Source organism: Heterodontus francisci, chromosome 3 (genome assembly GCF_036365525.1).
Source record: "Heterodontus francisci isolate sHetFra1 chromosome 3, sHetFra1.hap1, whole genome shotgun sequence".
Taxonomy (NCBI): domain Eukaryota; kingdom Metazoa; phylum Chordata; class Chondrichthyes; order Heterodontiformes; family Heterodontidae; genus Heterodontus; species Heterodontus francisci.
This window is the reverse complement of record NC_090373.1, coordinates 29,601,878-29,628,127: the sequence shown is the minus strand read 5'-3', so window position 1 is coordinate 29,628,127 and position 26,250 is coordinate 29,601,878. Positions and strand designations below refer to the sequence as shown.

The 26,250-nt window shown below is 42.7% G+C and overlaps 1 protein-coding gene across 1 annotated transcript in view; it reads left to right on the top strand.

The window, feature by feature from the left end:
- Positions 1-26,250, top strand: part of lyst (lysosomal trafficking regulator) — a 419,684-nt gene that overhangs the window by 365,538 nt on the left and 27,896 nt on the right. The window contains 14 exon segments of the mRNA XM_068020720.1: positions 6,182-6,327; positions 6,414-6,510; positions 7,155-7,216; positions 7,324-7,379; positions 8,022-8,174; positions 12,117-12,361; positions 12,639-12,705; positions 16,299-16,455; positions 17,530-17,670; positions 19,144-19,361; positions 21,655-21,885; positions 22,468-22,657; positions 23,288-23,411; positions 24,645-24,756. Coding sequence (XP_067876821.1) covers positions 6,182-6,327; positions 6,414-6,510; positions 7,155-7,216; positions 7,324-7,379; positions 8,022-8,174; positions 12,117-12,361; positions 12,639-12,705; positions 16,299-16,455; positions 17,530-17,670; positions 19,144-19,361; positions 21,655-21,885; positions 22,468-22,657; positions 23,288-23,411; positions 24,645-24,756 — 1,999 coding nt within the window.

Below are 26,250 nucleotides of genomic sequence, written 5' to 3'. Positions count from 1 at the left end.
CATTCCTGGCCCTCAGTTCTTATTATTTGCACTGAGCTCTTTACTCACAGCTCCGCTGTCCTGCTGTAAATAAGGGCACAAAGGGCATTGATGGCAAAGGGCATGAGATGGTGCCAAGTGCACTGTCAATTTGGATTTTATTTTTGGAAGACCCTTTGACACTTTCTCGTGGACTCCTGGTTGACAACCCTTGCCTTAGCCAATTACGTATCCATTTAGCCACTGCCCCTTTAATCCCATGGGTTTCAATTTTGCTATTGAGTCTGTTTGGTACTTTTCAAACGCCTTTTGAAAGTCCAAATACACGTTAACCACACAACACTCTGTTACTTCATAAAAGAACTCAATCAAGTTGCAATTCACTGATCTAAATATTCAAATTCCTAACCCACTCTACACACAGCTGCATGTACCCAAGTTAAACCCGAATATCTGCATGTTGAGGCTGGCTTCTAGAGGCATGACATTTCCTACAACTTTAACTCCCTACCTAAAGCCTTGTGCTCCTCAATATTAAAATTCCCCCCATTGATAAAGTTTGCCATGACTCTTTTTTCACATTAAACAAATTGAACTCAATCCATTGGTCACCTGTCTTTTTGCTGTTGTGAAATTGGCTCAGCATAGCAGAAATTGCAACTCAGTTCAGACTGCCTTCTCACTTTCTGTAGCCGTGACAATAATCAGCTCCCAGAATAGTGCATTTACATTCTTAAAAAACTACACATCAAACACGTGTCCTTAGTCACTCAGGGTTAAGTGAAGAACTGTAGACATGAAATGAATATAACTCATCTATAGTTCAAACATATAATTGCTGTAGTAATTTCTCCTATTTTGTTTAATTAGACTTGAACCTGAAGCCAGTGATTGCAGTACAATTCCTAGCATTCATAGGGCTTTCAACAAGAGGAAAACCGGAAAATGTTGAGCTGATACAGTTTGGGTGCTAGGGTAACATTGAACTGTTATCGGGCCAGGTTGCAAGAACAATGCAATATTTTATTAACTGATATTAAAATTGTTGCAATTTAAATCTTAAATGTTGAAGTAATTTCAGAATACAAGGTTTTTATAAGATTGCAGGATAATTACGGCTCAGCTTGATTAATCCATCCAGTGAGATCCTAACATCATCTCATTGTACCATTCAATTGTTTTGTAAACAGTTCCAGGATTTTTGTTTGCACTCTTCCATCGTGGAGTCTGGTCCGCATGTTGGTCACTCTGTGTGAAGAAGATAGATGTGGTAACGGCAGGAGGTGCATAGGAAAAGTAATACCTTGGGATACATATAAAATAATTACTAATAAATCCAATAGGGAATTCGGGAGAAATCTGCTTTGTGTGAACCATAGAAAAGTTAAGGCACAGAAGGAGGCCATTCAGCCCATCATGAGTGCGCCTGCTAAAAAAAAACTAGCCGCCCAATCTAATCCCACCTTCCAGCACCTGGTCCGTAGCCTCGCAGGTTACAGCACTTCAGGTACCTTTTAAATGAGTTGAGGGCTTCTGCCTCCACCACCGATCCGGGCAGTGAATTCCAGACACCCACCACCCTCTGGGTGTAAAGGTTTTTCCTCGTGTCCTTCTACCAATCACCTTAAATCTGTGCCCCCTGGTAATTGACCTCTCTGCGAGGGGAAACAGGTCCTTCCTGTCTACTCTATCTCGGCCCCTCATAATTTTGTACACCTCAATTAAGTCACCCCCCAGTCTCCCCTGTTATAAGGAAAACAATCCTTGCCGATCCTTGTCTTTGTTCACAGCTGCAACTTTCAAGCCCTGGCAACATTCTTGTAAACCTTCTCTGTACTCTCTCCAGAGCAATTATGTCCTTCCTGTAATGTGGAGCATAAACACTGGCTTGTTTCTGTGCTATACATTCTATGTAATTCTATATAAATTCATCAAACACAATTTTCCTTTAACAAATCCATGACAGCTTTCATTTATTAACCTATATTTTTCCAAGTGTCAATCAATTTTGTCCCAGATTATCGTATGTAAAAGTTTCCCAGCACTGATGGTAGTCTAGCTGGGTTTATCCCTGCCCTCCTTTTGGACAGGGGTGCAGAATTTGCAGTCCTCCAATCCTCTGGCACCACTCCCATCTCTAAGAAGGATTGTAAGATTGTGGCCACAGCCTTGCAATTTCCACTGTTACTTCCCTCCGTGATCGATCCAGCCCGGGTGATTTTTCTACTTTGTGTACTGCTAACCTTTTAAGTATCTTTCTATTTTTATTCAACTCTACTACTTCTTGCTTGTGACATTGGCAGCATCCTCTTCTTCTGTGAAGACAGATGGAAAGTACTAATTTAGTACCTCAGCCATGCTCTTTGACTCAACAAGATGTCATCCTTAAGGGGTCCTAATTGACCCCACTTTTCTTTGACTACTCTTTTACTATTTATCTATTTATAAAAGACTTCTCAACTCTCTTCTATGCTAGCTGCTAATTTTTTTTATTCGTTCATGTGATGTGGACATTGCTGGCTAGGATAGCATTTATTGCCCATCCTAATTGCCCTCGAGAAGGTGGTGGTGAACCGCTGCAATCCTTGGGGTGTAGGTACACTAACAGTGTTGTTAAGAAGGGAGTTCCAGGATTTTGACCCAGCAACAGTGAAAGAACTGCAATATAATTCCAAGTCAGGATGGTGTGTGGCTTGCAGGATAACTTGTGGGTGGTGGTGTTCCCATGCATCTGCTGCCCTTGTCCTTCTTGGTGGTAGAGGGTTTGGAAGGTGCTGTTGAAGCAGCCTTGGTGAGTTGCTGCAGTGCATCTTGTAGATGGTACACACTGCTGCCACTGTGCATCGGTGGTGAAGGGAATGAATGTTGAAGGTGGTGGATGAGGTGCCAATCAAGTGGGCTGCTTTGTCTTGGATGGTGTCGAGCTTCTTGAGTGTTGTTGGAGCTGCACCCATCCAGACAAGTGGAGAGTATTCCATCACACTCCTGACTTGTGCCTTGTAGATCCTGGACAGGCATTGGGGAGACAGGAAGTGATTTACAGACCGCAGAATTCCCTCAGCAGCCTCTGACCTGATCTTGTAGCCACAGTATTTATGTGGTTAGTCCAGTGCAGTTTCTGGTCAATGGTATTTCCCAGGATGTTGATAGTGGAGGAAGTCAGCGGGAAAAAAAAGGAAGATAGTCAGATTCTCTTTTGTTGGAGATGGCCATTGCCTGACACTTGTGTGGCATGAATGTTACTTGCCACTTATTAGCCCAAGCCTATATGTTGTCCAGGTCTTGATGATTCTGGACATGGACTGCTTCAGTATTTGAGGATCTAGTCTCATACCGTCTCTTTGCCCCTCTTAATCTTTTTTTTTTAGATAATCTGTATACTTGCTGTATTCAACTTGGTTTGTTCTTGTTTTATGGACCTTACAATTGTCATTAGCTTCTCATTTTAACCTCTTAGTCATCCAGGGAGCTCTAGCTTTGGATGCCCTTCCTTTCCTCTTCGTGGGCATGTTCATTGAAGCCCTTCTTCAGTTGTATTTTTACACTTGATTTTTCCTTGTTCTTTTCCAAAACTATTCTAAACCTGATATGATCACTGGTCCTCACATGCTCCACTTGTCCCACTTCATTCACCAGAACCAGATCCAACACTGCTTCCTTCCTCATTGGGCTAGAATCACACTATCAAAGTTTCCTTGTACATATTTCAGCAATTACTCCCCCTCTTTGCCCTTTACACTGTTAATAGGATAATTAACACCCCAATTATCAATACACGGTAGTTCTTGCCTTTGCCTGCAAATTTGCTTCTGTGTCTCCTCCCCACTATTCAGTGGCCCGTAGTATACACCCAGTAGCTTAATAGCTCCTCTATTGTTCCTTAATTCTTACCAACTAGATTCTGTCTTTGACCTCCCATCATCCCTATCCAGTGCTGCAACAGTCTCTTTGATCAATGCTGCCACACCCTCCTCCTTTTTACTCCTCCCCTATCTTTCCCGAATATCTTGTAACCAGGAAAATTAAGTTCCCAATCCTCCCCTCCTTTAAGCCAGGTTATTACCACTGTATCATCGTTCCATATGGCGACCTGTGCCTGCAGCTCACTAGCCTTATTTTTCAAGCTCAGTGCATTTTACACAAATGCACTCCCAACCCATCTTAGACTGCCTCGCATTTATCCCTTGTATATATTTCTGAACTATATTTTACTCTAATGCTATTTGTCTCATCTAGACCACTGTGCATCTTGTTTCTCTAATGTTTCATCCTGGTGCCCTGCCCCTTGCCAAATTGGTTTAAACCTTCCCCCACAGCACAAGTTATAACCTCCCCGCGAGGACAATGGTCCCAGCCCTGTTGAGGTGCAACCCGTCCATCTTGTACAGGCCCCTCTTGCATCAGAACTTGTCCCAATGCCTCAGAAGTCTAAAGCCCTTCCTCTTCCACCATCTGTCCAGCCATGCATAAATCTGTTTTGTCTTACTGCTATTATACTCACCAGCATATGATACTGGGATTGAAGTCTTGCTTTTTTAATTTCCTCCCCAGCTCTGAAACTCGTATATCATTGGCTTCCACATGGGCCACCACTTCTGGTTGTTTCCCTTCCTCACTCTTTCCCTCCCCCCCACCCACCCCTTTCAAAATATCTGCACCCTCTCCATTACATCCTTTGCCTTGGCACCAGAGAGAGAGTCCTATGTGGGACTCAGGTTGGCAGTTGCAGAAATGCCTGTCTGACCCCCTTACTACTGAATCCCTCTAAAAATGGTGCCTGCTCCCATCTCATCCAAAAGACAGCACCTTCCACAATGCAGAACTTCAACAGTACTGCACTTGGAGTGTCAGCCTAAGTTTTGTATTCAAGTCTCAGAAGTGGGACTTGAACCCACAACCATCTGGCTCAAAGACAGGAGTGGTACCATTTGAGCTAAGACTGACAGGAAGATCCAAGGAATGTGAGGGACAATGATCTTCTAAGCTTTGGTGAGCCTACAGTTATAGCACTCTTTGTAGGCATGGTCACAGTATTTACAGAAAGACAGAGAGATAGCAGAAATAATAAGTAAAGGAGAAGAATAATGAGCTCTAAAAAAGGCAACAAGGGGCTAAATCAATATTTTTATTGGAGAATAAGTAAAGATACACTGTGTAAGTATTTTAAGTCAGTAGGATGAATATAGATGGATACTTAATTTGTGCAGAAACAAGGATGAGAATGGAGAACATACACTCAGTGTTAGCAGTGGCTCTGTTGGTAGCATTCCCACCTCTGAATCAGAAAATTGTGGATTCAAGTCCCACTCCAGAGACTTGAGCACAAAAATCTAGCTGACATTCAGTGTAATATTGACGGAATGCTGTCCTGTCAGAGGTGCTGTCTTTCAGATGAGACGTTAAACTGAGACCCCATCTACTCAGAAGGTTGTAAAAGATCCCATGGCACTATTTTGAAGGAGAGCAGAGGAGTTCTGATCAGTGTCCTGGCCAATATTTATTCCTCAATCAACGTCACTGAAACAGACTGTTTGGTCATTGCTGTTTGTGGGACCTTGCTGTATGCAATTGGCAACAGTGACTACACTTCAGAAGTACTTCAGTGGCCATTAAGCACTTTGGGATGACCTGACTTTGTGAAAGGCACTATATATAATCAAGTTTTTCTTTTTCTAAGAAAATGTGTAACTTACAGATGAACTACTTAGTAACATGGAATAGACTGCCACCTAGAGCGCAAAATAAGTAGTTTATTGAAGGAATCAGAGAAAAAATTGGGTACAGCGGGGAAGAGAGGATAGATGACTGCTCTGCAACTGAACACTGTGTTCTGTTTGTTTTCTGTCTACCATGTGGAGTCATGTCTACCCTCATGCTTTGTAGAATACAACATATCATCTCAATTAGGATCAGCACACAAAGCAAACATTCTATCCAGATACTGTTCTTGTCAGCAGAGTTAATGTTAGTGATTTATTTGTATCCATATATGTCATGGTACTAATAGAAAACAATGTAATACAATATCTTAGTAGATTAGAAGCAACATAGATGATTATTACCAGACTTGTGTATAACAGGAATAACTGTCAGTACTGGTGAAATAAGTAGAATCCTAAAAATTTGTTTGTACAACATTGGAATATATAACAATATGTAACTGGCTATTTAAATATAACCTTTTTAATAATTTGATTTCTAGGGCTATATGGTATGATCCTGTGTCTTACCCGACTTCATGGCAACTGGATCCTACAGAAGGTCCCAATAGAGAAAGGCGACGTTTACAGAGATGTTATTTGACCATACCTAATAAATACCTGCTCAGAGACCGGCAGAAACCAGAGGGTAAAAAGATAGAATGAACCCTGATCATTTTCTGTAACTTCAATCTGGTTTGATTGTCCTCATTTTTTTTTTTTTGCTTGTTGCAGAACCACTGAAGCCACCTTTGTCCTTTTTGTTTGAAGATAAATCTCATTCTTCTTTTTCTTCAACTGTAAAGGATAAAGCAACAAGTGAACCCATCAGGTAACTTCTTCTTTTGATTGCAAGCAAGTAATGACTTCTTAAACTATTCCTGTTTAAAGGTTTTCTTGCAAATGCCTTTGTTGCTATGAATTAGATTGACAATACATATTTATTTAATATATAGCATTTTCCTTTCTTCAAAACATGCATTAACCTTTCCATGGCAAGTGGGTTCTGGTTTGCCATAAGCTCAATTGTGCTTAGTTTTATCTTTATAATAGCAGTTAATGAAATAAATGTTGGCTACCAAGAAGAACTGAAGAGAGTCCCCTAATGTAGTCTACTGACAGCATTTCTGTACCTGGTGTTGCCTATATCATAGTGGCATTTGCAGTGAGTATTGGTCAGCTGCCTCTCCTCTCAGTTGGGGCAGCAAGAGACAAATCATAAAGTCATACAGCACAGAAGGAGATCATTGGGCCAAGCATGTCTGTACCAGTTCTTTGAAAGACCTTTCCAATTAGTTCCACTCCCCTGCTGTTTTCCCATTGCCCTGCAATTGTTTTCCTCTTCATGTATTTATCCAAATACATGTGGATCTAGACTAAAATAATTTTCTAATGGAAGAGGAAACAAGGTCAGTTGTATTAGTCACTATGATTGATGTTTACCTTACTGAGGCCAATGTTTTGTTTTCTCACTAGATTCATTCGCAAATGTATCAATGTTGCCCCTTCTCGAGAAACACTTGGTGAACTCCTTTTAGGTTAGTAATAGTTGTGAATCTCCACAAGTTATTGCTAGAGATGTGATCTGTGAAAGGTTTTAGGTTTAAGTGATATGAGGAATTGATGGAAATCTGTTGCCTTCCAGGAGAGTCGGGAATGTATTTTGTTGAGGATAATGCTGCTGATGCCTTTGAGCTTCCTGTAAGTACACAATCACATTTTTAAAAGCTAGCCTATTGAATTCATTTTACAATGGGATGCCAAAATATCTGTGTGAAGTTGAGGATCATGTATATAATGTATCAAGCACAAGTCAGTTAATTTAGCATATACTTTCCGTGCTGAATTGTGATTGTGTGTGTGTGCGCGCACGCACGCAAGTGCAATAACATTCTTTTTTTGAAGTAAAATATTGTAAGTATAATCAAGTGCAATCTTTTGGATTTTAAAAAATGTTTTGTAACTTTGCTATGAGAAATATGTAATAATTCAAGGTTGCAAGTGAGAAGTCTCTAGTCAGCTTGGCTCAACGATAGTACTGTACGCTCACCTCTGAGGATGTGGGTTTAAGCATATACTCTAAGGATGACACTTCAGTGCAGTACTAAAGGAGTTCTACATTGTTGGAGGTGCTGTCTTTCCATCGATATTATTCAGGAGAACATGAAATACTCCATGCTATTATTCAAAGAAGAGCAGGGGAGTCTTCCTGGTGTTTTTGTTTCCCTAATTTGTTGGCTGTGAAGTATTTCCTGAAGAAATTAAATGACATATAAATGCAAGTTGTTTCTTTCTTAAACAGTATATATGAAACAATATGCCCATCAAACTATTAATTTACAGAGCTCTGCAGTGGAAACGGAGCCGGCTTCATTCTCCTGGACCTATGAAGAAATTAAAGAGGTTCACAAGCGATGGTGGCAGCTGCGTGACAATGCCTTGGAAATCTTCCTAACCAATGGCAGAACTCTTCTTCTGGCATTTGACAATACAAAGGTATACTATGGATTCATTTTCAGTTTATTCTTTCATTTTAGAAATGAGGGGCATAATGCAAGACTGCGGTGGCATTTTTTCATGATTCACCCACTCAACCTCCTATCTTTTCTACAAGATAGTGACTCCTTGCTGAAGTTCCATAAGTAACCTCACTCAATTGACCATTATTCATATGTGTGCCTCTACAGTAAACATCAGGCTATTTAACTGCTGCAAGCATCAAATCTGAGCTCATTTGTGACCTTATCTGGTGGCCGCTTGTGCACTTCTGACAGGAGATGGTCAACAGAAATGAGGTGAAAGACCCCTGGTTGATTTGTTCCTCCCTAATCTAGAGTGTTAAGGTCAATTGCAGCAATATTTCTATTGTCAGGACTGATATCAGCAAACTAAGGGATTGAACATGGCACCTTCCTGACTTGCAAGGGTCAGTTACACTTTTGTTACCTCCTCTCTGATGCTGAACGTTCTGTACTCAGCAAAGGTCTCAGTTTTATCCCCTTACACCCCACCTCAATGAATTTCGCGCTCGGCATGACGTTGAGCTCTTCTTCCGTCGTCTCCACCTCCGGGCTTACTTCTTTGACCTGGAGTCCTCCCCCCGACCAGCAGACCCATTCACCCGCCTCCAGCATTCTCCCTCTACCTGGACCCCTCCCCCTGGCCTCTTACCTGCTCTTGATCTCCTCATTGAAAACTGTCGGCGAGACATTGGTCATCTCAATTTCTCCACCCCCCTCACTCAAACCTGTCTCCCTCTGAACTTGAGGCACTCCGTTCTCTCAGGTCTAACCCCAACATGGTCATCAAACCTGCAGACAAGAGTGGTGCTGTTGTTGCATGGCATACCAACCTCTACCTTGCAGAGGCTCAGCGCCAACTTAGACACTTCTTGCTACCTCCCTCTGGACCATGACCCCACCACCAAACATCAAGCTACTGTCCACAGGACTGTCACTGACCTCATCTCCTTTGGAGAGCTTCCGTCTACAGCTTCCAACCACATAGTCCCGCAACCCCGGACAGCCAGCTTCTACCTCCTTCCCAAAATCCACAACCGGGGCTGTCCCGGCAGACCCATTGTGTCAGCCTGCTCCTGTCCCACTGAACTTATTTTTTCCTATCTTGACTCTATCTTTTCTCCACTGGTCCAGTCTCTTTCCACCTACATCTGTGACTCTTCTGACGCCCTACGTCATTTTGACAATTTCCAGTTTCCTGGCCCCAGCCACCGCCTCTTCACTATGGACGTCCAATCTCTCTACACCTCCATCCCCCACCAGGACGGTTTGAGGGCTCTCCGCTTCTTCCTTGAACAGAGGCCCAACCAGTCCCCATCCACCACCACCCTCCTCCGTCTGGCTGAACTTGTTCTCTCATTGATCAACTTCTCCTTCAACACTCACTTCTTTCAAGTAAAAGGTGTTGCTATGTGTATCTGCATGGGTCCTAGTTATGCCTGTGTTTTTGTGGGATATGTCGAGCATTCTTTGTTCCAGTCTTACTCAGGCCCCCTCCCCCAATTCTTTTTCCGGTACATTGATGACTGTATCGGTGCTGTTTCCTGCTCCCACCCCAAACTGGAAAACTTTATCAACTTTGCTTCCAATTTCCACCCATCTCTCACCTTTACATGGTCCATCTCTGACACTTCCCTTCCCTTCCTCGACTTCTCTGTCCATCTCTGGGGATAGATTGTCGACTAATAGCCATTATAAGCCCACCGACTCCCACAGCTACCTCAACTACACTTCTTCACACCCTGCCTCCTGTAAGGACTCCATTCCATTCTCCCAGTTTCTCCGTCTCCGACGCATCATCTCTGATGATGCTACCTTCCATGACAGGGCTTCTATATGTCTTCCTTTTTCCTCAACCAAGGATTCCTCCCCACATTGGTTAACAGGGCCCTCAACCGTGTCCGGCCCATTTCCTGCACCTCTACCCTCACCCCTTCCCCTCCCTCCCAGAACCGTGACAGGGTTCCCCTTGTCCTCACTTTCCATCCCATCAGCCTCCATATCCAAAGGATCATCCTCCGCCATTTCCGCCACCTCCAGCGTGATGCCACTACCAAACGCATCTTCCCCTCCCTTCCCCTGTCAGCATTCCGAAGGGATCGTTCACTCTGCGACACCCTGGTCCACTCCTCCATTACCCGCACCACCTCACCCCCTTCCCATGGCACCTTCCCCTGCAATCGCAGGAGGTGTAATACCTGCCCATTTCCCTCCTCTCTCCTCACTATCCCAGGCCCCAAACACTCCTTTCAGGTGAAGCAGCGATTTACTTGTACTTCTTTCAATGTAGTATACTGTATTTGCTGCTCACAATGTGCTCTCCTCTACACTGGGGAGACCAAACACAGACTGGGTGACCGCTTTGCGGAACACCTCCACTCAGTCCGCAAGCTGGACCCTGAGCTTCTGGTTGCTTGCCATTTCAACGCTCCCCCCTGCTCTCATGCTCACATCTCTATGCTGGGTTTGCTGCAGTGTTCCAGTGAACATCAATGCAAGCTCGAGGAACAGCATCTCATTTACCGATTAGGCACACTACAGCCTGCCAGACTGAACATTGAGTTCAATAATTTCAGAGCATGACGGGCCCCCCATTTTACTTTTATTTTTAGTTATTTTTTCTTTTTTTACATTTTTTACATTTTTTTTGTATGTTTATTTTCGTTCATCTCAGTTTGTTCAGTTTGCTTACCCACTGTTTTTTCATGTTTGTAATTGCTGCTGTTCAATCTTCAGTCCGTTAACACCCTATCTGTACTAATGCTTTGTCTTTCAACACACGATTAACATATTGTTTGCCTTTGCTCTACAACCTTCTGCTCAGCTAATCTGTGGCCTTGTCCAATCTGCACCTTCTCCTTTGTTATCTCTTGCCCCACCCCCGCTTTACTTGCTTATAACCTTTGACATTTCTAATATTTGCCAGTTCCGAAGAAGGGTCACTAACCCGAAACGTTAACTCTGCTGTCTCCACAGATGCTGCCAGACCTGCTGAGTGTTTCCAGCATTTCTTCTTTTTATTTTTATTTTCCCAGTAAAATGTTGTTCCTCACCATATGAGATTGCAGGCCAAAAGCTTGGTGGCTGGATTGGCACCAGTTGGTAGTGCTAAAGGAAAGATGATAATTAGTTTCAGAAGGTTATGAAATCCAACAAAACTATAAACAAGAAAATGCGTGGGAATTTTTCATTGTCTCTAATCTTGCTGAGCTGCTGACTCTCAATGTCAGAGTACAAATTGAGTCGTTTCTACTTGATGAAAGTAACTATAGCTCATCCTGTGACTAGGAATCATAGGAAGCTTGGAAAACTGGATTCTCCATTACAAGTGTAGAGGTGTCGGCTTGGTACTTATCTTGTTCTGAGAATTTGGGCAACTTTAGAATTCTCCATCTATCCTGAACACTGAGCTCAATAGAAAACTAATAATCAGTTAAATTTTCCAGCTGACAATCTGTACTTTTTTAATAGGCGTGCTTCCAGTACTTGTATCCCTGCCTACGCCAAACTCTCAAATGCATCATTGAACCATAGAAGTTTACAGAGCATGAGGAGGTCATTGGCCTATCGCGTCTGTGTCAGTTCTTTGCTAGAGCAATCTAACCTAATTCCTCTGCCCTGTGCTTTCCCCAAAGGTCTGTTACCTCTGCTACAAATATTTCAGTTTTTCAATCAACAGAGATAATAGTCTCTCCCTCAACTTGTCAACTGGAGAATGTTATCATAAGTTTCACAGAATGGAGTCTTCCAAATGACTGCTAACATTTTCAGTACTTCATCCAAATTGTTGAGAGATGTTTACAGATCAAACTTGTCCTCGTGTTGTGTTGCATACTGATTGATTTATAAAGCTGTTAACAGATGTTGTGTTTATTAATTTGTTGTTCATGCAGTAACTCTGTTTCTTCTTCCCACATAGGTTCGGGATGATGTTCATCACAACATCCTGAGTTCCAGTCTACCGAATTTATTAGAGTATGGGAACATTTCAGCTCTGACCCAGTTGTGGTGTTCAGGACAAATAACCAATTTTGAGTATTTGACCCATTTGAACAAACATGCAGGTCGCTCCTTCAACGACCTCATGCAGTATCCTGTTTTTCCTTTCATACTGAGTGACTATTCTAGTGAAACAGTTGACTTAAGTGAACCTACTATTTACAGGTAATTTTTGCACTTTATTTGCAGTTTTTTAGGAAGTCGTGCAAAGTATGTTAAATGTGACCACCTGCTATGAGATCTCCTCCAATGCCAGTCCTGAATACAACAGTGTCACTAAGAGGGATGGGATAGCGTCTGATTTACTCCCCTCCCCATGGTGTCACAGGACAGTGGAATCAGGAACTTGCTGTATGGGGAATTGTCTAATGTATATTTTAAGATAATGTAACTTCATGTTGGAGGCTGTTTTCTGATCTGCATGCAATTTTACTTTTTTCAGAAATCTTCTGAAACCTATAGCTGTACAGTCTAAAGAAAAGGAAGACCGATATGTGGATAACTATAAGGTAGGTGGTTAAAATAAATTGTGATCTTTTCATGTTCGTTATATCGAGAATTAATATTCTGATTACTTTAAGAATTGAGGATGTTTGGTGCTGAGAAATGTAGTGATTTTCTTTTAATTTTAGGCACCTATTGTCATTCATCAAGTATTCCTAAGTCAGGTGCAGCACAGTTAGATGCAGAGCACAACTCCTGCTCCTCTGCTGTACCATGAGAACAGTATCCTTCACCTATGTGATATTCACTTTCCCCATTTTCCAGTTGAGACCCCCACAACTTCATTTTATAAAAACCCTTAGAGTAATCAGACATCCCATCAGTCGAGGCTGGATTTGAACCAGACCCCAAGGTTGAAAGGTCAGCTTGCTTGCCCACTGCACCTGGAGTCACCATTCTCCCCCCAGAGTGTCCAGTATCTGTGCGCATGGTGACAGGATTAGAAGCTAGTGTAGAATCTCGCACTACATGTTTAAACCAATTTCACATAAATTCCAGATACAATACAGGCACTGAAAGGAAGATAATGCTTTTTGTAGTTCTTGGCCTAGAAATGGATCGGGCCAGAATTGGGGTGCGCAAACCAGGCCCATGGCAATTGGTCTGTGTCTCCCTTTTGAGTATGGTACTGACAATCTGCGGGCAGCAATCATGGTGACAGATGCAGCTAATGAGGGGAAGAGGGTGGCAGAATGAGATTGGCCAGCTGGATCAAGTGAGATCTAAGGTAAGTCTGGAAGTGGCGGGTGGTAGGTAATCTGGAGGGCAACAAGCAGGCAGTGACTGACAGTTTTAATGAGCATTCCTTCTCGACGGAGGGACTAACAGCCGACACATCCCCTAGACCTTCATAGCTTACATCGTACACTTCAAAAAGAGGTGGCTGCAGAGATGGTGGATGCATATGTTGTGATCTTCCAAAATTCCCTGAATTCTGGCATGGTCTCAGTGGAAGGTAACAGATGTAACACCGCTATTCAAGAAAGGAGGGACTACAAACAAGTTAGCCTAACATCAGCCATCGGGTAAATGTGGGAGTCCATTAAGGAACTGGTAACAGGGCGCTTAGAAAATTGCAATATGATTAGGCAAAATCAACATGGGTTTATGAAAGGGAAATCATGTTTGACAAATCTATTTTGAGTTTTTTGAGGATGTAATTAGCAGGGTAGCAAAAGGGAAATCAATGAGTGTAGTATTGTCCCTGGCTGGAGAGTATAGAACTAGGGGCCCTAGTCTGAAGATAAGGGGTCAACCATTTAGGACTGAGAGGGGAGAAATTTCCTCACTGAGGGTACTGAATATTTGGAATTCTGTTCCCCAAGGGCCGTGCATGCCGTTGAGTATGTTCAAGGCTGAGATCAATAGATTTTTGGACTATAAGGGAATCATGGGATATGGGGAGAAGGTGGGGAAATGGAGTTGAGCTTGAAGTTCAGCCGTCATAGAGTTTTACAGCACAGAAACAGGCCCTTCGGCCCAACGCGCCTGCGCCGGCCATCAAGCACCCATCCAAACTAATCCCATTTTCCCGCCCTTGACCCGTAGCCTTGTATGTTATGGCGTTTCAAGTGCTCATCTAAATACTTCTTAAATGTTGTGAGTGTTCCTGCCTCTACCACCCCTTCAGGCAATGTGTTCCAGATTCCAACCACCCTCTGGGTGAAAACATTTTTCCTCAAATGCCGTCTAAACCTCCTGCCCCTTACCTTAAATCTATGCCCCCGGTTATTGACCCATCCGCTAAGGGAAAAAGTTTCTTCCTATCTATCCTATCTATGTCCCTCATAATTTTGTATACCTCAATCAGGTCCCCCCTCAGCCTTCTCCGCTCCAAGGAAAACAACCCTAGCCTATCCAGTCTCTCTTCATAGCTGAAATGCTGCAGCCCAGGCAACATCCTGGTGAATCTCCTCTGCACCCTCTCCAGTGCAATCACATCCTTCCTATAGTGTGGTGACCAGAACTGTACACAGTACACCAGCTGTAGCCTAACCAGCGTTTTATACAGCTCATCATAAACTCCCTGCTCCTATATTCTGTGCCTCAGCTAATAAAGCCAAGTATCCCAAATGCTTTCCTAACCACCTTATCTACCTGTGCTGCTGCCTTCAGTGATCTATGGACAAGCACCCCAAGGTCCCTCTGTACTCCCTAGGGTCCTACCATCCATTGTATATTCCCTTGCCTTGTTAGTCCTCCCAAAGTGCATCACCTCACACTTCTCAGGATTAAGCTCCATCTGCCACAGCTCCGCCCATTTTACCAGTCCATCTATATCGTCCTGTAATCTAAGGCTTTCCTCCTCACTATTTACGACACCACCAATTTTTGTGTTGTCTGCGAACTTACTGGTCATACCTCCTATATTCACATCTAAATCATTAATGTACACTACAAACAGCAAGGGTCCCAGCAACGATCCCTGCGGTACACCACTGTTCACAGGCTTCCATTCGCAAAAGCAACCCTCGACCGTCACCCTCTGCCTCCTTCCACTAAGCCAATATTGAATCCAATTTGCCAAATTACCCTGGATCCCGTGGGCTCTTACTTTCTTAACCAATCTCCCATGTGGGACCTTATCAAAAGCCTTACTGAAGTCCATGTAGACTACATCACCTGCTTTACCCTCATCTACACATCCAATCACCTCCTCGAAAAATTCAATCAAATTTGTTAGACACGATCTCCCCTGCCAAAGCCATGCTGACTGTCCTTGATTAATCCCTGCCTCTCCAAGTGGAGATTAATCCTGCCTCTCAGAATTTTTTCCAATAATTTCCCTACCACTGATGTTAGACTCACTGGCCTGTAATTACCTGGTTTATCCCTGCTACCCTTCTTGAATAATGGTACCACATTCGCTGTCCTCCAGTGCTCTGGTACCTCTCCTGTGGCCAGAGAGGATTTGAAAATTTGTGTCAGAGCCCCTGCTATCTCCTCCCTTGCCTCACATAGTAGCCTGGGATACATCTCATCTGGGCCTGGGGATTTATCCATCTTTAAGCCCGCTGATACTTCCTCCTTTTCAATGCTAATTTAATCATGTATATCACAATCCCCCTCCCTGATCACTACACCTACATCACTGATCTTATTGAATGGCGGAGCAGGGTCAAAAGCCTGTATGGCTACACTTTCTCCTATTTTTTATGTCCTCCTAGCTCCGTGTTCAGTTCAGAAAAAGTGTTGCACTTTTTGCTTGCAGCTTCGAGCGGTTCCTATTAAAGATATCTGGTTTGGTTGCGTTTTTGAGGCAACTGACTTCAGCACTAGGTACACTGTGATCACTCTGCAAACTTCCACAAAATGGTCGCAAATGGGGTTATTGACCCCTTCTCCCCCACTCACTGAATGTGAGTTTCAGGTGGGCACCCTGACCAATGTGGTGCGTGGCACGTACCTGGTGGAATGTGTACGTGCGCGCACACCACATGCCATATTGACCTCCTTGACGCCTGTTTATTGTCTGATTTTTCAGTTTCTTAGCTGATGTAGCAGGATTGCAGGCATTTAGAAATCAGCTGTCTATTCTCTAGCAGCCTCAGCCATCACCCAGTGTGGTTAAGCAAATGTGATTTTTCTTTCTTGTTAGTATCTAGAGGAGGAATATCGTAAAGGGGCTCAAGAAGATGATCCGATGCCACCTGTACAGCCATATCACTATGGGTCTCATTACTCAAACAGCGGAACAGTCTTGCACTTCCTAGTTAGGATGCCACCATTCACAAAGATGTTTCTAGCTTACCAGGGTAAGATCTATTGAACTAATGAGTGGTTACTGTTCATCTTAAGTGCTGCAGTACAGAATTTGCTAAATGCCATGCTGAAGATGGAAATAACAACATGTAGTTTAGTGTTGCATATTAATATTTGAAAGCTTTATAAGCATTTATAAAATAGATTAGAAATAAGTATGTGTCCTGGACCTCTGCTGCATTAATGAGCGAATTAACCAGGGGATGTTTCTAAATTATCGAGTAATGTTGGTTGTTGGTTTGAGCTCTACATCACTACAGGTACTTATAAAAGTCTCAAGCCATTCGAATTATTGGGTCATCAAACAAAAGTCCGTAAAATGAAAGAATTGCAAACAAGTAATTTGTAGGATGTTGTTGACAAGGGTTTCATCTGAACGATTCTGGCAAGTCTTAAGTCTGTTCAGTCCTAGAATTAAATCTAACTTAGTTCTTGAAGTGTTGATAGAAGTGCAAAAGTGATACATTTTGGTAAGAAGAATGAGGAGAGACATTGTAAACTATATGGTACAATATTAAAGGGAATGCGGAAACAGAAAGACCTGGGAGTTCACATACACAAATCTTTAAAGGTGGCAAGTTGAGAGGGCTGTCAAAGACATATGGGATCCTTGGTTTTAAGAATAGAGGCATAGAATACAAAGCTAGGAAGTTATGCTAAACCTTTATAAATCACTGGTTCAGCCTCATCTGGAGTATTATATCTGATTCTGGGCAACACATTTTTACACAGTGAGTTATTATCTGGAATGCATTGCCTGAAAGGGTGATGGAAGCAGATTCAATAATAACTTTCAAAAGAGAATTGGCTATATACTTGAAGGGGGAACATGTGCAGGGCTATGGGGAAAGAGGAGAGTGGGACTAATTGGATCACTTTTTCAAAGAGCTGGCACAGGCATGCTGGACTGAAAGAAACAGCACAGGAGGCTGCCAATAATATATTTCACAGAAATATTCATCAACAACTCTCGTCTTAGTTCCAGGGATTAGAGATATATTTGTTGTGGGCCAGTGTTAGAATATGCGTCTATTATAACAGTAATAGTGAATTGTATTCTCGTTTAGATCAAAGTTTTGATATCCCAGATCGAACATTTCACTCCATGAATACTACTTGGCGCCTATCCTCATATGAATCCATGACTGACGTGAAGGAGCTTATTCCAGAATTTTTTTACCTTCCAGAGTTCTTGGTCAATAGAGAAGGTGTGTAAATGGATATTTCACAATGAGCCTATTTACTGGTTATGGTATTTGTGAAAATGAGTGCAGTATTGATCTATCTCACCTTAAAGTCAAAATGTTTTCTCTTTTTTTGCAATGCTCAAATAGTTTATCAAGTTTTTATTCAGCATTAGGACCTACAAGCCAAATTTGAAACAGAATTTATCTCTTGGGCAAAAATGTGTTGATGGTCAGGAAAATCTGGCAAAGCTTGCATTTTTTAAATCTTCTGTCGTGGTGATAGTGTGCTATGACTGAATTTAACGAGTGCGAAAGAATAGCTCAGTAGTACTGGAAGCACAAGTAGCTGATAATGATTTTTCATGTGAGTGCAAGTCCGGTAACAATATTTACGGGCATATGATCTGTGCCTGCTGCCGTATCCTAACTCGCAACAAGTCCTGTTCACCTATCATCCCTGCGCTCCCTGACCCACATTGGCTTCCAGTCCGATAATACCTTGATTTTAAAATTCTTGTCCTTGCTTTCACATTCCTCCCTGGCCGCACTTCTCCCTATCTCTGTAAATTCCTACAACCCTTGGAGATCTCTGTGTTCTTCCAATTCTGATCTTTTGCATGTACCCGATTTCCTTCACTCTAACATTGGCAGCGTTCCTTCAGCTTCAGCCCCAAGTGGCGGCGCAGTGGTTAACACCGCAGCCTCACAGCTCCAGGGACCCGGGTTCGATTCCGGGTACTGCCTGTGTGGAGTTTGCAAGTTCTCCTTGTGTCTGCGTGGGTTTTCTCCGGGTGCTCCGGTTTCCTCCCACAAGCCAAAAGACTTGCAGGTTGGTAGGTAAATTGGCCATTATAAATTGTCACTAGTATAGGTAGGTGGTAGGGAAATATAGGGACAGGTGGGGATGTTTGGTAGGAATATGGGATTAGTGTAGGATTAGTATAAATAGGTGGCTGATTTTCGGCACAGACTCGGTGGGCCGAAGGGCCTGTTTCAGTGCTGTATCTCTAATCTAATCTAAAAAGTTCTGGAATTCCTTCCCTAAAACTTTATTCCTCTCTCCTCCTTTAAGACATTCCTTAAAACCTACTTCTTTGACCAAGCTTTTTGTCACCAGTCCTTGTCACCTGTCCCCTTATGTGCTCTGTGTCAAATTTTGTTTGGTAACACCCCTGTTAGGCATCTTGCGACATTTCACTATGTTATTGGTGCTATATAAATGCAAGTTGTTATTGCTGTGCCAAAGGTAATTTAATCAGTTCTTAAATTGATAAACTGGACAGTGTGTTGCAATGATAATCAAGTCATGCTATTTTTAACTCTTTTCACTGGTGTAAACGTTTAGCATTGCAGCCTGTAAATTGATCAATAAACCAATAGCATTTATGTTTTCCATATAGATTTTTGATGCTTTGAATCAAAGGGTCATTGTAAGTACACCGAGATGAGCTATTTGCAAGAATGACACCTGTTCTAAACTAGCTATGCTTTCAGGTTTTGACTTTGGAATGAGGCAGAACGGAGAAAGAGTGAATCATGTAAACCTTCCACCATGGGCTCGCAATGACCCCCGTCTGTTCATCCTGATTCACCGCCAAGCCTTGGAGTCAGATCAGGTTTCACAAACTATTTGCAATTGGATTGACTTGGTGTTTGGAAACAAACAAAAGGGCAGAGCTGCAGTTCATGCTATCAACGTCTTTCATCCTGCGGTAAGTCTCCATCCCTCTCAATTTTCAGATCATTATGAAGCCAGTCATCAATGCAAAGTGAGCTAAATGCTCTGTGAGCATTTGCCTCTAATGCTCCCATTAATTTACAGCACAAAAATAGTTTTGAAGTACAATGGAATAACACCATGTTTTAAAAACTGTATTTTTAAAATCTCTTTTAAAGTGGAAAGGAAATCAGCTTTAAGATTGATTGAAGTGCTGCTGCAAGGGCTTTTAAACAATTGCCTGCTTGATTTTATGATCTTTCCATGGTGCTTCTGCACAGCAATATGGCCAGGATTGGAGGCATGAGGAATAAAATTAGTGTCACTTCTCTCCGGCTTTGCATTAATACTCCAAAACACAATGGCACTGCATTTATAGTTTCAAAGTGCTTAGTTTTAATTTGATTAGAGGTAGTCTGAGATGTTCTTTTATTAGGAATACTGTCCATCGTTATGGTATGTTAAGAGCTGAGTAGAATTTGCCCCATTAGGTACTTTGCACCATGCTTTCCAGACAGGTGGGCAGGTGACCTGCTCTTCTGCCTCTGGCGCTGCTCCTTCCACTTAGTTTTCCTCCTCTTCCTCCATATAGGTCTCCCTTATATCAAGCAATTAAATGTGTGGGGCAGTCGGCACATACCAATATCATAACCACGTTGTATCACAGCACAAAAGATCAAGCAATGCACAGACCTAATCTATTTTAAAACACAACAAATTAATTTAGTGCATTAAAGTGAACTGCCACTTACAGTGCAAGTCTGTTTCAGATCACGGTAAATATAAAATAAAGAATGGTGGATTTTAGCCCTGAAATTACTCCGTATTTCCATTGTACATATTGTGTACATATGTATGTTGTAGGGAAAGAGCAGGGACGTGGGGCTAATTGGTTAGCTGTTTCCAAGATGCAGCACAAGTACGGTGCGTGGAGATTCATGGTGTGACTTTTATCCTGTTACTTTAACATGTCGTATTTTTCTATGTAATTGATGTGTGACTTGCTTACTAATGAATTAGCAGTTTTAATTTAATCACTTGACTGCATATTTAGCAAGTGATAATCCAGAGTTCTGATTGATCAAAATAATACATCTATAAATCTGTGAAGGATTGCTACAGTTGGGAATTTTGAAGTGGGGAGGGAAATAAATTTACTAAAATAAAAACAGAAAATGCTGGAAATACTCAGCAGGTCAGGCAGTATTTATGGAGAGAGAGAGAATTATTTGGCTTAATTTTCCAGTTGGGACGTGATCCTGATGTTGGCCTTGATGCCGGAAGTGGCCGTGGTGAACTTCCCAGAGGCAACCAATTAAGAAGCCAGCTCCGGGAGCCCAGTCTGATTAAGGACAACAGGCTGACCAGGGAAGCTGGAGGCCCTGCAATGTCCAACTGGCAGCCCCACCAGCTGGGCTGGCACTGCTGAGGCAGGCAGGGGCCTGTGAAGTTGCCTCAAAATGGAGGTGCTCTCTGCAGCATTGGGAAAAATTAAAATGCAAGCATGGCCACAGCTGTCAGGCCATCATTGTGGAGGGGATCCCCTCCACAGGACGGCTTGTGGCTGTGGCTGTCATTCCCAGCGGATCTGTGCTGGGATGAGTAAGAGGAAGCACAATGGCCACCCGGCATGCTGCAGGGAGGCCGCCTCCAGTTAAATGATGGGTTCTGGCCTCCGTGGGGAGCGCATCCGCTGTTGGCAAGATCCTAGAAAGACCATCACCTTTCCCCCAATTGGTCTATGCATGGCCCTAATTGGCTGCACGCCATTGCCAGGCTGGTAACCTCTGCTGTGTTGACCCTGCCTTTGGCAAAATCACCCAGAGGTGGGAATGCTTCAGGTGGCCAACCCGACACACTATTTTACAACTTTGCTCTTGGTCCCTTCCCCTAACCAGCCTCTGCGGGACTGGGAAAAATCAGCCCATTGCTTCAGGTCGATGACCTTTTCATTTTCAGCCAGCTTCCATTATAGTTATGGGAGATCGTGCTTACCCTGAATGTAACTGAATGCTTAGCACCAGCCATTGCTTAGGAAAGATACTGATCCTCTTTCACTGGTGGGCAACTGGTTGGAGATGGGCCTTCCTGAGGCATCATACAGCCAGGTGTACATGAGCTAGATTTTGTATTGGCACAGCCAAGAATATAATAAATGACTTTTTCTTCAATTGCCTCTTAGTGGCATTCCCTTCAAAGAACTGATCCATTGTATTTTTAGACCAATAACATAGGAACAAATATCTTAATCGATTTTGTAATTATCGTAATTCATATTTTGCTGATAGACCTACTTTGGCATGGATGTATCAGCTGTTGAAGACCCGGTACAAAGACGAGCCCTGGAGACTATGATCAAGACCTACGGTCAGACCCCTCGGCAGCTCTTCACAGCTACTCATCCAAGCAGGCACGGGCCAAGACTCTCAATGGATGGGGAGCTGCTGCAAGCTATGGGTCTCCTCGTGCAGTTTGCCTTCAGAGAGAACAGAGAGCACGCCAAGGAAGTCATCTATCCGGTATTTACGCCGTCTGTTCTATTACAAATCGTTCTTCAGTTTTCAAATTTAGAAGCAGTTAACTTTTTTAGCCAGTTAAGGACTTCCTGTGGGGCAGGCTTAATGGCCCAGCTGGTCTTTTGCTGCCTGTCAATTTTGTATGTTGTATGTATTTGTAATTACTATCTGTTTTTCATTAGAAAGTACAACTGATCTGTTAAAATAAATATACTTCCACAACCAGTCTATTAATTCTTAGTGAAGTCACTTGATATACTTGCCCAGTTGTTTGTTTTTTCAGTTACATTTTTATTAGATTGATTTTTACGCTAGTCATTTCATTTTATTCAGTATGAACATGGGAATATTAATCGGTACATTATCAGAGATCTTTTGCTCTTCAAGCTGAAAGGTATCCTTTCAAAAGCTTGTCAAAATTTAATTTGCTAATCATCAATTAAATCAGTTTACAGCCTTGGTAATTACTAATAACATAGCATTGCTAACTATATGTGAAAAATTCTTTATGGACAAAAGTGCTTAAAGGGACCCACAGTGATTGAATTTTGTTTTTTTTATCTCATGTTGTGACCTGTGTCTCAGAGTCCTCTGCCATGGATTAAAGGGCTGAAACTGGGCGAGTATGTGGGTTCCCCCAGTGCACCAGATCCTGTGGTTTGCTTCAGTCAACCCCACGGAGAACAGTTTGGATCACTGCTAGCATTGCCAACCAGAGCCATTTGTGGTCTGTCGAGGAGATTTTGTCTCATGATGATATACAGTAAAGAGCAAGGTACAGAATGGATTCGTAGTTTCTCATCACCTATGCAGAAATTTTCAGGAATTCATTAATTACACTGGTCTGTTTCTGTGCTGTACGTTCATTTGGCGCAAGTCGCCTAGGCTGGTTGTTTATGTTCCATACGAGCTCCTCCCACTCTTCTAACACTATCAGCATACCATAGGGACATAGGAGCAGGTGTAGGCCATTCAGCCCATTGAGCTTGCTCTGCCATTCATTTTGATCATGGCTGATCATACCGTTCTAATTCTTTTCCATTTCCTGTGTTATCTAGCTTCCCCTTAAATGCATCTATGCTAATCGCCTTTATTACTCCATTTGGTAATGATTCCCACATTCTCACCACACTCAGTAAAGAAATTTCTCCTGAATCCCTGTTGGATTTATTAGTGACTATCTTACATTTATGGCCCCTACTTTTGATCTTCTGTCCAACCCCCCCCCAACCACCCAAGTGAAACATTTACCCTATCAAACCCTTTCGTAATATTAAAGACTTCTATCAGGACACCCTCTTAACCTTCTCTTTTTCTGGAGAAAAGAGCCTTTGTCTGTTCAGTTTTTCCTAATAGTTGTACCCTTTCAGGTCTGATATATTTATTTATTCCATCTTAATTTTAGGTGTTCGGAGTATGCACAGTACAGACATCCAGTGGTCAGCCATTCTAAGTTGGGGTTATGCTGATAACATGCTAAGATTGAAAAGCAAACAAAGTGAGCCCCCCATCAACTTCATTCAGTGCTCTCCCTTACAACCAGGTATGTAGTCTGCTCCTTAAAAGAGACCTTGTACTTTGTGTCTATAGACTTATTAGCAATGTGAAACATTTCTTTCCTCATTTCTACTTTTTCATCACCTTTATTGATAACATTTAACCAAGGTTTTAAGCAAGCTCCTTACTTAGAAAGATGTATTTTTAATGATATAGAATGCTTGGTTCCCTTCTTACCTGTCGACTCAGAGCATTTGCAGCAATGGCATCTCTTTCTGCCCCCATACCATTATCTTCAGAATCCCTCCAGGACCTATCCTGGATTCCCTCGTCTTCCTCAACTGCATGCTACACTTTAGAAACATCATCCATAGACTTAAGGAAAGTTACGTTAAACCTTAATAAATCACTGATTAGGCTTCAGCTGGAGTATTGTGGGCAATTCTATGCACCAGACTTTAGGGAGGATGTCGAGGCCTTGGAAAGGGTGCAGAGGAGATTTGCTAGTATGATACCAGGAATGAGGGACTTCAGTTATGTGGAGAAACTAGAGAAGCTGGGATTGATCTCCTTGGAACATAAAAGTTAAGGTGGGGGGGTGGAATTTAATAGAGATTTTCAAAATTACCTAAGGTTTTGATAGCGTAAATAAGGGGAAACTGTTTCCATTGACAGAAAGATCAGTAACTAGAGGGCGTGGGTTTAAGATAATTGGCAAAAGAACCAGAGGGGAGATGAGTTTTTTTTTTACGCAGCAAATTGTTATGAGCTATAATGCACTACTAAAAAAGGTAATGGAAGCAGATTCAACAGTAACTTTCAAAAAGAAATTGGGTATATATTTGAAAAGGAAAACAAATTGCAGGTTTTTGGAGAAGAGTAAGGGAGTGAGATCAAATGGATGGCTCTTTCAGATAGCGGCACGGGCATGATTGACTAAGTGGCTCCCTCTGTGTTGCATCATTCTATGAACTTTCACATGCGCATTGATGACATCAAACATTACCTGTCCTTCAGCTATTTGACTGCGCCATTGTGTTGTCACAATTGCCTGACCGACATGCTGTTTGTCATCCAAGTACTTACATGAGTCTTTACATAGTCACTTGTAAATCTATCTAGTAGTTTGACAAAATATTGAATAAAGCGCAACTGCACACTGCTGTTTCAAAATCTGCCATTTCTTTCAAAGTTATAATCAAAATATGTTTCAAGAGCAATGTCCAAATCTTTTGTTGAACCTGGCTATAAAATGTCCAATCATTGGCTTCTTTTCAGGTTACAAGTTGTGCGTGGGTGCCTGACAGTTGCCAGCTGTTTACTGGCAGTAAGTGCGGAGTGGTTACTGCGTACTCGAACAGATTCACTAGCAGCATGGTATGTGTATAAAATGCACTGTGTGTGTAGATCCTGCCAACTGCTTCCTGGATTGAAGTTTTACACTATTAATGGTTTTAACAAATTGTGATTTAATTATTAGAGAGAATTTTCACTGGTCTACTTAAGGTAATTAATGTTTACTGTTATTCATTGAAAATTTGACCCAAAGGTTTTCAATTCTTTTGGGATTTTGTTAAAACCAGAATACCGTTAGCTGTGGTTCTTTTGATATTGCTTCGCCTGAGTCTTTTTTTCTTTTACCCCATCTCTCCTGTTGTCATGCCTCCTTTCATTTCTCAACCCTCAGTACTCTGCTCTTCCGAATTCCTACCTCAACCTTCCTACTCTCCTGCTGCTGTCCAGGCTTGACTCCCTCTTAGATAAGCTTACAGCTTTCCTTCTGTGCCTCCCTTGCCAATCTCTGAGGGTCCATCAAGGTACTCATTACTATCTGCCTTACGAGCACCCCAGCCCAACTGCCCCAACTTACTCTGTCACTGACGTTGCTGCCCAGCGCACCAGCTGGGAATTGATCTTTCCAATCTTCTGCGTAACTCATCCCACCCACTGCTGACCCGGTGGAATCTGCCAGCGGATCAGCTCTCACTGCCCCTCTCCGCATCTCCCTCCAGAATGTCCATTCTCATCGTGAACAAAGCCCTTGCAATCCATGAGCTTATTGTGGATGATTGCATCAGCATCATAGCCTTGACAGGAACCTGGCTGAGGGGTGGTGACATGTTCCTCTAACTCAGGGTTGTCCAACTTATAGCTCACAGGGCCAGGATCTGGCCCGCCAAAGGTTTCCATCTGGCCCACGTATGTAAACTGTACCCGGAGCTGTTCCTCATCCTCACCAAGGGTCCGTGACTAGAGAATAGAAATTCCGCAATGTCAGACCGACTTTTGAAAAAAGATCGCTAGTCAGTTTCAACAGCTGACAGATCCTGACATCAGGACTAGCAGTTTCTGAACTTTGGACCAGATTTGGACTTTTTAAAAAGGCACGAGGAAAACCCGGAATCTGTCCAAAGTTGAGAACTGGTGTTGGTGATGTCAGGACCTGTCAGCTGTGAAACTGACGAGATTTTTTTTTAATGATCAACCATCTGCTGGGCGTGCCCACTCTTTGCAACTGTCAGAGAGAGAAAGGGGAACAGAGAGAGAAGAGAAAAGGGGGACAGAGAGAGAGAGAAGAGAAAGGGGGACAGAGAGAGAGAGAAGAGAAAGGGGGACAGAGAGAGAGAGAAGAGAAAGGGGGACAGAGAGAGAGAGAAGAGAAAGGGGACAGAGAGAGAAAGGGGGACAGAGAGAGAAAGGGGGACAGAGAGAGAAAGATGGGGACAGAGAGAGAAAGGGGGACAGAGAGAAGAAAGGGGGGACAGAGAGAGAAAGGGGGACAGAGAGAGAAAGGGGGACAGAGAGAGAGAGAGAGAAAGGGGGACAGAGAGAGAGAGAGAGAAGGGGGACAGAGAGAGAGAGAGAGAAAGA